General features: G+C 37.0%; 1 protein-coding gene across 7 annotated transcripts in view; it reads left to right on the top strand.

The window, feature by feature from the left end:
* CTNNA2 (catenin alpha 2) overlaps positions 1-14,170 on the top strand; it is a 454,729-nt gene that overhangs the window by 349,950 nt on the left and 90,609 nt on the right. For all 7 annotated transcript variants that reach the window (NM_205136.2, NM_001396955.1, XM_040698739.2 and 4 more), the window contains one exon: positions 12,628-12,780. In NM_205136.2, the coding sequence (NP_990467.2) occupies positions 12,628-12,780 (153 nt within the window). The remainder of the gene's footprint in view (positions 1-12,627; positions 12,781-14,170) is intronic.

The raw sequence follows: 14,170 nt of genomic DNA, 5'->3' as shown, positions 1-14,170 counted from the left end.
TTCTTATATCCATAGTTCCATTCTGCATGGTGGTTGACTAGCTAGTATGTAGGTACACTGATCAGCCAGCTACTGACTTGCCATTACAAATTTCCCTCCACAGAACTCAAATTTGGGTCACCTTTCTCCTACCAGCATTTTTTATTTTTTTTTTTTTAATCAAATAACTGCTTAACATCCTCAAGACCTTTCCTGTATGCTGACATTAGTTTGAAATTGCACAGCAGATTGAAATGCATTTGAAAAAAAAAAATAGAATTTTGAGCCTCATTTCCTCAGAAAATCACTCTAAAACTGATAGCACCTTTGCCAAGTCTGTGGTCTTTTTCTGTTACCATCTGCAACAGCATTCCAAATGTTCAAAGGTAGATGTTATTTTAAGGCTACAGTTCTAGTCATACTGGTATTGTGTAACTCTAATTATATTATTAGCTCCTCTATATGATTTCTGCAGAGGCACATAGCTTGTTTTCCCACATGATTTTTCCAGAATGAATTTCACGTATGGCTATAGTTTGTCATTTAGAGTTGATTGGGTAATCTCAGTTACTTTGTAAGCTCCAAGCTAAGAGATTTCTGAATTGGTTCTGATGAGTTGTCTTCCTCTTTCTCACAAATATTAATGGAAGTTTGGATATTGCTTGCTTCTTCCCAGTGTCTGTTTTTTCCTGGTGGCCATTACTAGCATGCTTGTTGCTACATAGCTACATACTTGTGGCTATTTGGGATTGAGTTTAGCCATTTAGACATCAACTAATATTAGTAATGACTGCATTGTGGTGTCCACTTTGCAGCCACACAGCCAGGCTTGTTCTGTCACACACCTTGCAGCAAACTAAATTCTGGAAAAATCCAAGTCACGTTTGCCCTTTGCATCCCTCTAATCAATTCATTAAGTGTCATGTAGTTTAGACATCCCTTCACATGACTGTTATGTATTATTGATTGCTCATTTACATTATCTTTGTCTTAGACTGTGCTCTGAAGTATAACTTTGTGAGATATTTGGTGGTGGACTACAGACACGATTTTCATTAGTTATCAGCCATAATCTCCAGCATACTTTTGTTCAATTGCACAGTTACAATTATTACACTCATTAACATTTAGTCCTTGACAATACTGCGATATTGGTCTACAGGTCACACTTCTGAAAAAGATTAAAGGTAGATGAGGAAAATTCTGTGTGTAATTTATTCATGCAAATTCAGTAAGAGATCTTGAAGAGAGCTTCGTCATCATACTCAGTTTTTTCCTACTTTATAGGTCTCTGAAAGTACTCACAATTTGGTGTACTTTCTTTAATAGGGGCACAATAATTTGAATTAGATAACAGGCTTCATAATGTTCTTAGCACTATTTGTTGTATCTTTCTTTCTGAGCTCTTGAGAGGCAGCCTAATCTCCCTTTGCTCTTTATGTTGGTCATTTCCACTTAGATTAAGTTGTATTACTACGGTTTATGAAAGCTATTTGTGGTTAAAAAAAAAAAAAAAAGTTTAGCACTTTGTAACTTGCCAAAAATTGACGTAGACTCCATAGAGACTCTCAGAATATATATATATATAAAAAAAGGAGTATTAGTTAGTGCAATGAGACTAAAGGGACACCTAAAACTGAAAAACTGGGTTCTGTTGGAACAGATTTGTTCACATCTAACCCATACAATGCAAATTATGTTATGAATAAACATTTATATAACACTTTCAGTATATGAACTTAAATCTCTCTCCTTTCAAGTACATGTGTAGCTTGCTTCTTTACAGGATATAAAAGCTTTGAGGAAAACACAGAACCCTCACCAAAAGTGGAAATTGTATCATCACTGTTTTACAGGCAAGCTACTGCCTTATAATGAATTACCAAGTGCTACGGTGAGAACCAGCTGCACCTAGAAATGAAACCTCGCTGTCCTGAATCATGATTTACTGATTTAAATCGTTTCTCCTCTTCCCCTTCTAAAATGCTCAGATAAAAGTTATGCAACAGTTACTGTTAAGTTTTCAGAAGAATAAGAAACACAGAAAAGTAAGTTGCTTTTGAAGGTGAAGCTACTTCAATTTAGATATTCCATACTGTACTAGCTTTAAGGATGTAAAACATTCACGCGTGAAGATAAAGACCCAGGAAAGTGTGAGCAGTTAGAATCATAGAATGGCCTGGGTTGGAAGGGACCTCAAAGATCATCCTGTTCCAACCTCTCTGCCACAGACACCGTTGCCACCCACTAAGGCAGGCACTAGACCAGCCTTCCTAGGGCTCCATCTAGCCTGGCCTTGAACATCTCCAGGAGAAGAAAAAAAAAGTAGGAGCTTCAGATGAACACATTGAAGTCAACCCTAATTAAGCTTATTAGACAACCAATTTTTCTCAGATTGTGCAAGAAATTGAACAGCACACCCTAATAAATAAAAAACTCATAATGGGGAGGAGAAAAAATAGCCAACCAACCAAAAAAAACCTACCTATGAATTCACACCATCAGATTTCAATTATCAGCAGATGTCAAAAAACTAGGTGATAATATAAGCAAGGTAGCATTCCCTAACTCTTCTATAGAATGGAAGTGTTTACCTTGAGAGAGTAGTTGCTTGGAGGTGGTTTGTTTCCAAAAAGATCAGTTATCTTGGAATTTTTACAGGGAATAATGAGAAAACTGTCTACTAGTTTATTTACCACAAAGAAAGAAATCTGAAGGTAGGTTGTGTGAGTAGCTCTTTTACTTTCCTACTGTAGAGCTAGTCAACACTACAGTAATCTGAGTGCCCTAGAGAATCAAGTTCTTGCTCTTACTACCATAAAAGTAGGCTTTGATGTGTCCTTTATTGTAGACAAGTAGGCACTGTTTAAGGTTATAAATCTTGGAGGTGGTTCTATTAATTCATCATCTGCATAATTTAAGGGGAATTAAAAACAGCGAGAGGGTCATGGGCCTCACGTAGCTCATGTAACGCAGTGAGAATTTGTTAATAGAGACAGTTCTGAAGATGCAAAACATAATGCAAGTGTTCAATAGCAACAGAATATTCAAGAGAGTTTTAACTTCAAATTTAATATTGCATGAATGTTTACTGAAGATTTATTTTTTGAAGACAAAGTTGGAGCAAGGTCATGCTTAACCAGACAATACACAGGAGCCTTGCAAGTTTGTGCTGTATTACCAAAGATGAGATAGGAGTTGCTCCCAAGGGTACATGTAATGTGATGATATTGCCTCATTCTGTCACATGAAAACACTCCTTGACAAAATGTTGGCTTTTTTTTTTAAAGTGATCCCAACATGTCAGTCTGAATGCCTTTGAACCTGAGGCCACCTGCAGCATCAAGCGTTTGCTCATTAGAAATGTATCTCATCTTCATGGTTGCTTAACAGGTTATGTTTTCACCTGTAGTGACTTTAGCACTCTTGATTATGGAGATCTGGAAGCCGTCTTTCTGAAAGCCTTCTATCAAATCCTAATACAGATTTATTTCTATGCCAAAGCTATGTTCAATTTTTTTAATTCATTTATGTTGATGCACTGCTTTGTGTGTATGTCAGTACTTCCTTTACTGTGTTTCTCTGTCAGCTTGTACTAAGGTATTAGACAGGAATCTTGTGTAATGCTCTGTTGTAAAGAAGAGATAGTAACGCTTCATTTGATAAAACCCTCTGTTCTTTCAGCTTCTGCTGAATTTATAGCCAGTCTTCAGAGCAATAGAAGTAGTCAAATACTCTGAATTCCACTAGTTTGGACTAAGAAAACTGTAAGCCCCTGGCATGCCATTCAGCAGTGCATCTAAATTTCCTCTGTTCCTGTTTGATAAACTCACTGTTAGGAGAAGAGTTTTAGAAAAATTTCTAGGAAAAAAGAACTGTAAAAAAAAAAAAGAATTAGAGGTGATGAACCATCACTTAATCCTGATTTTGACTTTAATTTATTTGAATGTATACCTTTTTGTCTATCTCAAAATGTATTTCATCCCGACATTTATCACAGTGACACTGAGGCTTTTATGGTGCTCTGAAGTGCTTCAGAGGAAATGGAGAGTGTTTTAATACTGCTGATTTACTCTTTCAGGTCTGTAGTAATTTCCTTACTGCCTAATTGTAAGGCTCAGTTTAATTCACTCTACACGTAATGTTTACTGATGCACATATGGTGCCATATTTCAGGAAACTATACCTATATCAGGTAGTTTTGTGCAAATCTACAGTGTGTAATATTTCCATCAAGTGAAGAAAACTCTCACCTGCAGTGTAATACATGTGATGGATTATTTTGGTCTGGCAAAATCCAAATAATGTAGTACCTATGGCTGTTCTTGCTTTTTGAAATAGCATCTAGTTTGTTTGCTTTTAATCTGACTGAATAATGTTGCAAGTTCAGAATGTTGGCTTTCAAAGTAGCTGAGGAATTATGAGCCCTAATTCATTGACAAATATATTGTAAATTACTGTGCATAGTTTGTCAGTTGTTCCTCTAATAATGAATCTGCCTATATTCTCCTATACATGAACAAATCTTTGTATTCACTATGGGGACTTTAGAAGATACCTACCTTTGTACTCAATGCACGTTTTTGTTTCAAATGTGCCATCTCATTAAAATGAGTTTTAAAAATAATATGAGAGAGGAGAATTTCAACAGAAGTGTCCAATAGCGTTCCCATCGAAATAAACAACAAAACAAAACTGTCCTACTCATGATAATTTATATAAAGCGTAGGCTGTTTTGTAATGTCAGCCAGAGAATGACCTGTAGTTGCATTAGCTTATAGAACTTACAGAAGCTGGAGTTCATAAAGAGCTTCAAGTTTGGATGTTCATTATCAATAATGCAGTAACAGGAGGAAGGGAGCAATATAAATTGAAGGAAAACACAGTCCTTTTCCAAAGACATCTATAACTCTCTTCTCCTAATGGATTTTTGAGCAATGGCAAGGAGTATGTAGAATCTAATTTCTAAATGGGATTTCAATATTGCAGTTTTCTCTTAATTGCCATTGGTTTTGTTTAGTAACACCATTTCTTAAGTAGTTTGATTGTCTTTTGTGTTGCTTGCTGATATACAGCAAGTTTTGTTTTCAGTTTCTGCTCTATAGAAATTATGACAAGGGCATTATAAACAAACAAGCAAAACAAAACAAACAAAAACAGATTGTAATCTGACTGCAGTAGAATCTTTTTTGGAAAGATGGATGGTAATTTACAGTATCAAATGTCACTTGTCATTGTCCATAGGGTAGTATGAGTTCATGACTCTTGGAAAGGATGATGTTCTCATTCATTTTTCAGAATACAATCAATTTTTAATTTCTTCTGCTATTGTCTGTAATTCCAATGAATAGGTCTACTACAGGCAGCTGTCATAAGCTTTTGCTGTGGCTAAATCTCTAGATCTTAGAGATGCTGGTGATAATATTTAATATGGCAACCTGTCTCTGCAGCTTGCGTAGATGGGAATGCAAGCATTACACATATAATGTTTTCTCCATTAGCCCTTTTAAACCTTGTAGATGGGACTGCTTTTAAGTGAATTCACAATGTATGCTTGTTGTAGTAAGGATTAACTTCATGAAGAGTTTTCATAGTCAAGGTCCTTAACATTTGTGACCATGTATCCGTTTAACCCCTCTGGGCTATTTTGATTTCACTGGTGCTTGCCTTGTCTCATTCTTTATTTTTATAAATTATAAATATTTGATACTGCACAAACCTTTCAGTCAGCTTAAGGGTTTTACTGTTTTATCCAGATATAAAATAAGACATAGGCCTGATAATGCTCATAAAATGGGTGAGGAGGGAAAAGATTCCCTCATGCTCAGAAGAACTTTTGTACTTCTGTCTAACTATTCTAATGCTGTTAGCAAGTACAAGGTTCCTTCTTGTCCAGCAATCATCATTTGTTAATAGATGTTAAAATTTTTAAGCCACTAAAATTGATAAACTTTTGAAGCGTTCTATAGCATATGCATATAAAATGAATAAAGCAAAAAAAAAAAAAAATCAAAAAATCAGTGTGGATTAACTATTTAAGTAGTTTAAGGTACCGTGGTTCTGGCTATGTAGTATATTGAGAATTCCTTTGTAATGGACAGTGACTAGGAATATATATATATATTTTTTTTTTTTTTTGTCTTGGTCCCTTTCAAATTTCTGGTTAAAGCTTGTTATTGGAAGTTGCTTTTTCTCAGTAAATTAATCCCCACGCTTTACATGACTAAGAAAGACTCTTTTGAAGAGAAATAGAAAAATACATAAAGTAGTAGAATCAATCTTTATACTTTGTGTTTTTTTTTCTCAGACTCAAATCTTAAAATACTTTTATGTATTATATTCCAGAAATCTGTAACTTAGATGTTCTTGTGAGATATGTGCTTTGAATGTTAATCCTTTTTACTGTTTAGTCTGTGAAGATAGATTTAATGGAATGAATATCCACTACCCTCCAGGTTGCTATTCTTTGGTTCATGTCTTCATGGGTTGCTGTATGTAGAATTGACTGAGACATTATAGTACTATAGCAACAGCTTCTAATGGCCACTGTCTTATTCTCCATTTCTGAGTTTCAATGAATACTGGAAAAGATGGAGTTCAACTGAAGGAGAGGTTTTATTTTGATCTCTTTCAATTAAATTAATATCTAGGTGGTAATGCTTTGTGGCTGTGAACTGTTTGGAGCTGAGTTCGTTTGAGTTGGAAGAGATCCTTAAAGGTCATCTAATCCAACTCCCCTGCAATGAACTAGGACACCTACAGCTCAGTCAGGGTTCTCAGATACTGATCCAACTTAGCCTTGAATGTCTCCAGGGACAAGGCATCCACCACCTCTCTGGGCAACCTGTTCTGGTGACTCATCACCCATACTGTCAAAAACCTTCCTCCTTATATCCTATCTAAATATCCCTTCCTTCTCTTTTAAACCATTTCCCCTTGTCCTGCCACAGAAAACTCTGCTGAAGACTGCCATTATCTCTTTTGTAACCTCTCCTTACATACTGAAAGGCCATTCTCAGGTCTCTCCAGTGCCTTCTCTTCTCCAGGCTGAAAAGCTGCAGCTCTCAGCCTCTCCTTGCAGGAGAGGTATTCAATCCCTTGGATCATTTCTGTGGGCCTCCACTAGTTCTCCAGTAGGTCCACATCTGTCCTATACTGAGGACTCCACATCTGGATGCAGTACTCCAGGTGAGGTCTCACCTCCCTCACCCTGCTGGTCATGCCTCTTTTGATGCAGCCCAGGATATGGTTGCCTTATGGTTGCCTGGGCTGTGAGGGCACATTTCTGGTTCATGTCCAGCTGCCATCCACCAGTATTCCCAAGTCCTTTTTGGCAGAGCTGAGCTCTATCCTTTCATCCTCCAGCTTGTATTGACAGTGGGGTTTGCTGCAACCCAGGTGAAAATCTTGGATGTGCACTTATTGACCCTCATGAAGTTCTCCTGGGCCCACAGTTCAAGCCTGTCTAGGTCTCCCTGGATTGGCATCCCATCCCTCAGGCATGTTGACTGTGCCACACTGCTTAGTGTTGTCCACAAACTTGCTGAGGGTGTGCTCAACCCTACTGTCAATGTCATTGATGAAAATATTTAAAAGCACTGGTCCCAGTACTGACCAATCTCCATCCAGACACTGAGCCATTGACCACCATTCTCTGGGTATGGTCTTGCAACTGGTTCCTTGTCTGTTGAACACTCTGACTGTCAAATCCATGTATTTCCAATTTGGGAGAAGGATGTTATGAGGGACCTGTGTCAAAGACATTCCAGGCTGCAGTGGCGAATAAGGTGCTCTTTGGTTAACTTAACTTGCAGATAGCTTTATACTGCCAGTCTTTATGAAGTTAAATAATATGTTGGAGTCATTAATCTCCTGTTATGATGTTCCCTTTCCATGTCAGGATTAGACATTTAATTCTCTACCAGACTGTATGTAATATTGAGATATTTTGGTTCTAAAATTGTTATATAGCCATGGAAAACATCATTTCAGTGGGCAGGTTAACCTCTTTGAGCTCAATTATAGCTGTGAATTGATGATGATAAAAAAGCCCTAAATAGTGCTTAGAACAGTAGAATGCGATGCATCAAAAACAGCAACTAACTCTGTGCACCATAAACTGACTGAATCAACTGAACTGGAAAGACATAAAATCTGTCTTCACCATTCATACTTTTAAAAGTATTTGCAGGTCTTAATGCTTCCCTTTTTATGTTTTTGTGCTCATATAGCCAGTTCACTATTCTTTCAACTCTATGTTAATTAAGTTTTCTCCAAGACAAAATGAAGTAAGTGGGCCTTTAAGTCTTTTCTCCAACAACTAGAGTTTAGTGTAGTAGAAACTGTCTTCATTTTGAAGCCACCTCTAACTTGAAAAATTCAGTTAGAGAATAAAAGTTAATCATTGCCATATGAGTAATACTGTGTGTCACAATATTAACATTAGAATACGGGAAAAACTAAGGAATAGCAGAGACATTGTTTAATTTACCGGTGTGCACGAGATCTCATGCTGTTTTTAGAGTAAAACTTGACCTTTTTCACTGCATGTTTTATGACCATTTAAATTCAGGTCACAGAATTTTCTCATTCCCTTCTGAGCTGATGTCAGTTGTATGAAACCATAAAATTTCTCGATGCATAAGCCATCACTTTAGCTGGACTTGGTTGCAGTGTACTGAGGAACATATAAGATTAGTTTTCCAGTAGTTATTTACCTTGATGAATAGCCTTAATTGAATCAAATAGACTGGTAATGCTGAGCTAATACTTTTAAATGTCTTGTCTTGTGCTATTAATATTACCTTGTCATGTATCCATTTGAGCAATTGGATGAATGTCTTGTGTTCATACTCCTGTCACATCTAATAAATGATTTTGTCAAGTCATTCTTTATAGCCTGAAGTGATGGATAGCAAAATTTGTGTTCTCCTGTGTATATAAAAACCATTAAGTATACCTTCCAACTTTGATGTGAGGGTATCCTAAAACTCAGAATATAATTTCTTTAGAAGATGGTTGTGCCTGTTTACGAGAGAGGTTAGGAATGTGCTACTGACTTCTATGAATAACAGAGTATGAAAATAGCATTCATTTATTTATCAAATCTGTGACGGTCAGAATTGAGGATTTTTTTTTTAACTGCTCAAACTATCTGCAGAAAGCCACATACACATACAAATTCAAATATTATGCTGCTGCATATTTGCAGTGGAAAGCCCCAAATTGTTGCTTAGCTGATGCTCTTATTTTGTTTTTCTTTTACTGTCTTCTAACATGTGATTTTAATACTGATGAAAATAGGATGTGTGAATACACATGTAAATAAACATCCTGAGACTTTTTGTAGGGTTCCATGAGGTGCATTCTTATAATTATAGAATCATAGAATTGTTTGAGTTGAAAGGACCTTTAAAGACCATCTAGTCCAACTCCCCTGCAATGAACAGGGACATTTACAGCTGCATCAGGGTGCTCAGAGCCACATCCCACCTGACTTTGCAAGTCTACAATGATGAGGCATCTACTGCATCTCTGGGCAACCTCTTCCAGTGCTTCACCATCCTGAAGTGAAGAAACTTCTTCCTTATATGCAATCTAAATCTCCTACAGCCCTCCCCCCCAACCCCCATTTCCATCAGGTCTTCTTAGAGCCTTCTCTTCCTGAGGCTGAACAGCCCCAGCTCTCTCAGCCTGTCCTCGCAGGTGAGTTCTTCCATCCCTTGGAGCATTTTTGTGGCCCTCCTTTGGATGCACTATAACAGGTCCATATCTCTCCTTTAGTGAGGACTCCATATGTGGATGCAGTACTCCAAGTGAGGTCTCACCAGCGTGGAACAGAGGGGCAAGATCACCTCCCTTGCCCTGCTGGTCATGCATCTTTTGATGCAGCCCAGGATACAGTTGGCTTTCTGATCTGCAGGTGCACACTTCTGGCTCATGTTCAGCTTCTCATCCATCAGTAACCCCAAATCTTTTTTGGCAGGGCTGTGCTCCATCCTTACATCCCCCAGCTTATACTGATAGCAGGGGTTATCATGATCCAGGTGTGACACCTTGCACTTGGCTTTGTTTAACCTCGTGGTTTTCCTGGGTCTACTGCTGGAGCCTGTCTAGGTCTCTGTAGAAAACATCTTGTCCCTAAGATGTGTCAACCACACCACATAGCTTGAAGTCATATGCAGACTTGCTGAAGATGCACTTGATCCCATTGTTGGTGCCAATGGATGATCAGATCTATAATACCATATTAATCTTGAATAAAAAATGAGTTGTTTGGTCATTGTTCTTAAGCCTTTGAAATATCATTCTGTAAGGAATAAACAGGAAAAAAAAAGTATTAGTGTTCATTTAAGATTTTAAGGAATTTTTCAGACAGTGTACTGAACAGTGTGTTTTATTGGATCTTGTATTCAGTTAGAGCGAAGAGATATCCTGTAAGGTTTTTCCCTGGAAATTAGATGGAGACCACCTGGAGTTTTTTTGTTTGTTTGTTTTTTGTTTGTTTTGTTTTGTTTTGTTTTGTTTAACATTATGTGTTCCTTCGGAAATACTACAGTCTGTATTATTTCAAACTACAGTCTGTCTTATTTCAATATGCTGGACTTCACAATTCTAACTAAATGTCTGAAAGTGAGGCATGTCATTCAGGAGTGGGTTTTCTCAGTATGTGTCGGAAGATGGACATCTGCAGTGGGTGATTAAGGGAACTTGAGAGTTACCCTTTCTGGCAATATCTCTTCACACACATAGGCTATAGATGAAGTTCTTGTAGAGAGGAACAGACATACGTAGTGATTTGAAATATATAATCCATATGCAGCTAAAGTTTCATAGTGCTATGCTTTTTGTTTATTTCCTGAAATTTAACATTTTAGTGTGTGTTTGTTTATATATATATTTTTTTTTGCAATACTTTTTTATGTTTAGAGAAATATTATTATTTATATTTGTATTGGTATGATACCTGTGAAAACTTCATAAATCAGGACCTCATTGTATTAGATGCTAAGCAAATAGACCAATACACCTGAAGGACAGTCTGAAATAGGTATCAATATAATAGTATTCACTTGCTATCTCTTCTTTTTCTCCCCTCCATCTGTTAAATAGAAGAGAGTAGATGATGACAGTGTCATAGGTAGTGGCCACCACAATACAGCTTCCTAGCTGTTGGCAAGCCTCTCATATGAATTCAGACTTTTCATTCTTTTTTTTCCCTCCTTTTTCTTTATGTATATTTCTGTCTTAGCCATTCTGAGTGACTTTAATCATTTTATAGGTGGAAAAATATTTTCCAGGTGTAATCTCAGACGAATTAACTTTTCATGGGAATTAAGGATTGCTGTTCTTAATGCACTGGTTGCTTTAACTGTAATTTATGTAAAAGGAAAACCACATGCAAGCACATAGATGCTAAGAACTTGATTTGCTGCTTGTTTTTAGTGTACCACTATAGAATTGAATGGAAATATTCCAGCTTAGATTTTTCTTTATTGAAATAGAGCTGTCAAGTGCTGCTGTCACACTCTAAATGTATCTCAAATCATGTATTTATTATGCCTAATAATGATGTGGTGTTTAGGTGATACCTTGTCTAGCAAGAGCTTTCTAGTCTGGACTGTGAAATAGAAAAATTTACCTTGCCTGAACATTCATCTAACTAAAAATGAATGATTGAAGCAGGCTTGTGGCTAACCAGAGCTTCAGGGCAAATGGCTCCCAGTTTGTTGTCTCTGAACTCATATTGGTTTTCTTTTTCACTCCTAACAACCCAATAGCAACATAAAATATGCTAAAAATGTTTCTGATCCATACTCCTATAGAGCAATTAAATTTTCAGGAAGAATTATTTAAGATTTCACCTTTCTGTCTGTCCTTCAAATTTTAGTGAAGTTTGACATTAATTAGTAGTTATTAGCAAAGTAGAGAAGTCATCAGTGACATAATTCTTACAATAATATTGTTTCAAACAGATGTTTGTGAAATAACAGGTGTTTAATCCGTGAAAACTTGAACGGAGTTTTTTCCTTTGTAATAAATTGTAGCATGCTTACTAATCCTGCCTGGAAAGTCCTTAGAAAGGTTTTCTCTTTTTACCTACTGGAGGTATTTGGAAGAGTATGAAGTACAAGGTACATGCTAAAAGAAATACTCAGAATAGTATTCAGTGCAGGAATTAGAGGAGGCTTAGATACATTCAGACTAATATTTTTAATAGTTACTTGAAGTTAAGCTCCTTAAACCATATTTGACTGAAGTGAGCTGAACCTTTTTTTTTTTTTTTTTTTTTTTTTTTTTTAATAATGTGCAGCTTTCAATTCTCATCAATTTTCAGTGTATTATGTGAGAAATCATCATTGTCCCACACAGAGCCACTCAGTCCACTGGGGTTAGAGGCATGAGTCAGCAAGAAACTCAGCCCCTTAGCAGCTGGATATCTGTATTCTTGCTGCAAATGTATAACTTGGAGGAAGGAAGGAAAGAAGTCTAAACTCCTTCACAGTGCTGTGAGATGTTACACATCATTGCTTGAATATAACAGACAATGAATGCAGTGGGACTGTATATTGATAATTCTCCTTTTATTTACTGTTCTGTTTTTTTTTTATTATTATTATTATTTTAATTTTATTTTTTTAATCACAGCTCCGGAAGGCAGTAATGGATCATATATCAGATTCGTTCCTGGAGACCAATGTGCCATTGCTGGTTCTCATCGAGGCTGCCAAAAGCGGTAATGAGAAAGAAGTGAAGGAGTACGCGCAGGTCTTCCGTGAGCATGCCAACAAGCTCGTTGAGGTAAGCAATCTCATTGATGCCACTAGGCTTCTGTGTTGTCCCTCTAAGAGAAGCAAGGGTAACAGTTCATCAGCTGAAGTCTCAGAGGAAGCAGTTATGTCGTACAGGCTTGAGGAGTTTGGGTGAACTTTGTGATGGCACAGCAAATATCTGGCTAGACGGTAGAGAAGAGCACGTGCTGTAATTTAGTAGCTCATTAGAGCAATCCAGCACATTTAAAATGTGTTTCTGGTATTTTGTCAAAAGTTGAGAGTGATGAAAAGTAAATTTCAGTTCATCTTTACTAATAGTATACACAAGGTTTTCATTTCAAAGAACAAAGCCAAACAAGTGCTTCAGAGTATCTGCTACTGACCAGTACTGCTTTCAGCTAGCTAGAACTAGTTGTGCCAAAGAAAAACAGGAGAAAGACATATAGAGAAGGTATAATCTAACACCATGTTTATTCATGGAAGGTATGTGTTCCATATATGTATTTAGTATTATGTGTTTGTGAGGAGACCTACTAAGTCGCAAGCAATAAATTCAAGGCTTCATGGGTGATACTGAAATAGCTCAGTTCTACCACAGGGAGAATAAAACGTCATGATTGAAAGCTGGATGCTCACTGAATAGACTTTTAAGAAAATAGTAATGTTTGTTGCCATTTGCCCTTTCAGAGAGTAAGAACTATGAAAAATGCTTTATTTCTTGAAGACAAATGCAGTTCAGTGATTTGTTTGGTATTATGTGGCGTTACAAACTTCTCTGTACTAGCATAATTTTGAAGAATATGTAGCAGCTTAGTAACATCCTTTCTCTCTAGCTATACTATTCTCTGTTCTTTAACAGAGCTGAAAAATGGTTATTAGGGAGCTACTAACTTGATGGGTATTGGGCTATACTTTTGAAAGACTTTGCTTCTTACAGTGAACTCTGTCCTCCTAAATCACTAGCAGCCAAGCTCATGAGAGGAGTAAGGGTTTCTTTGTTGCTCTTGACTGAAGTAGGTAGTTCTTTGACAAATATGTGGGATCTTTTTGGTGGCAATAAAATGTTAGTCTGGAGTATACGCCTTACCACTTTGAAGACCATGGAGCACACTGCCAGTCTTGGCTGGGCTATCCTAAAATGCTGCTCTACCATATTGTCTGGTTTTGGTATCTTCTCACTTCTGTCTGTTCAGGCTGATGAAAGATGGATTGTATGGGCAATATTCTCCTAGCAATAATGCTGTTGTACCAGCTATGAAACAGTGAGTCATCTCCACTGTTGCAGTTTTTTATGACTGCAGCATTCAGGCTCTTGTTCATTGCTGGTGAAAATGTGCAGCCAATGGTGGTGACTATTTTGAAAAAGAGTGTTTTGTAGCTGAGAACTTGTTCTATCAAATAGTGTTATTAATGAACTT

This window comes from Gallus gallus, chromosome 4 (genome assembly GCF_016699485.2).
Source record: "Gallus gallus isolate bGalGal1 chromosome 4, bGalGal1.mat.broiler.GRCg7b, whole genome shotgun sequence".
NCBI lineage: Eukaryota > Metazoa > Chordata > Aves > Galliformes > Phasianidae > Gallus > Gallus gallus.
This window is presented reverse-complemented; position numbering and strand designations above follow the sequence as displayed.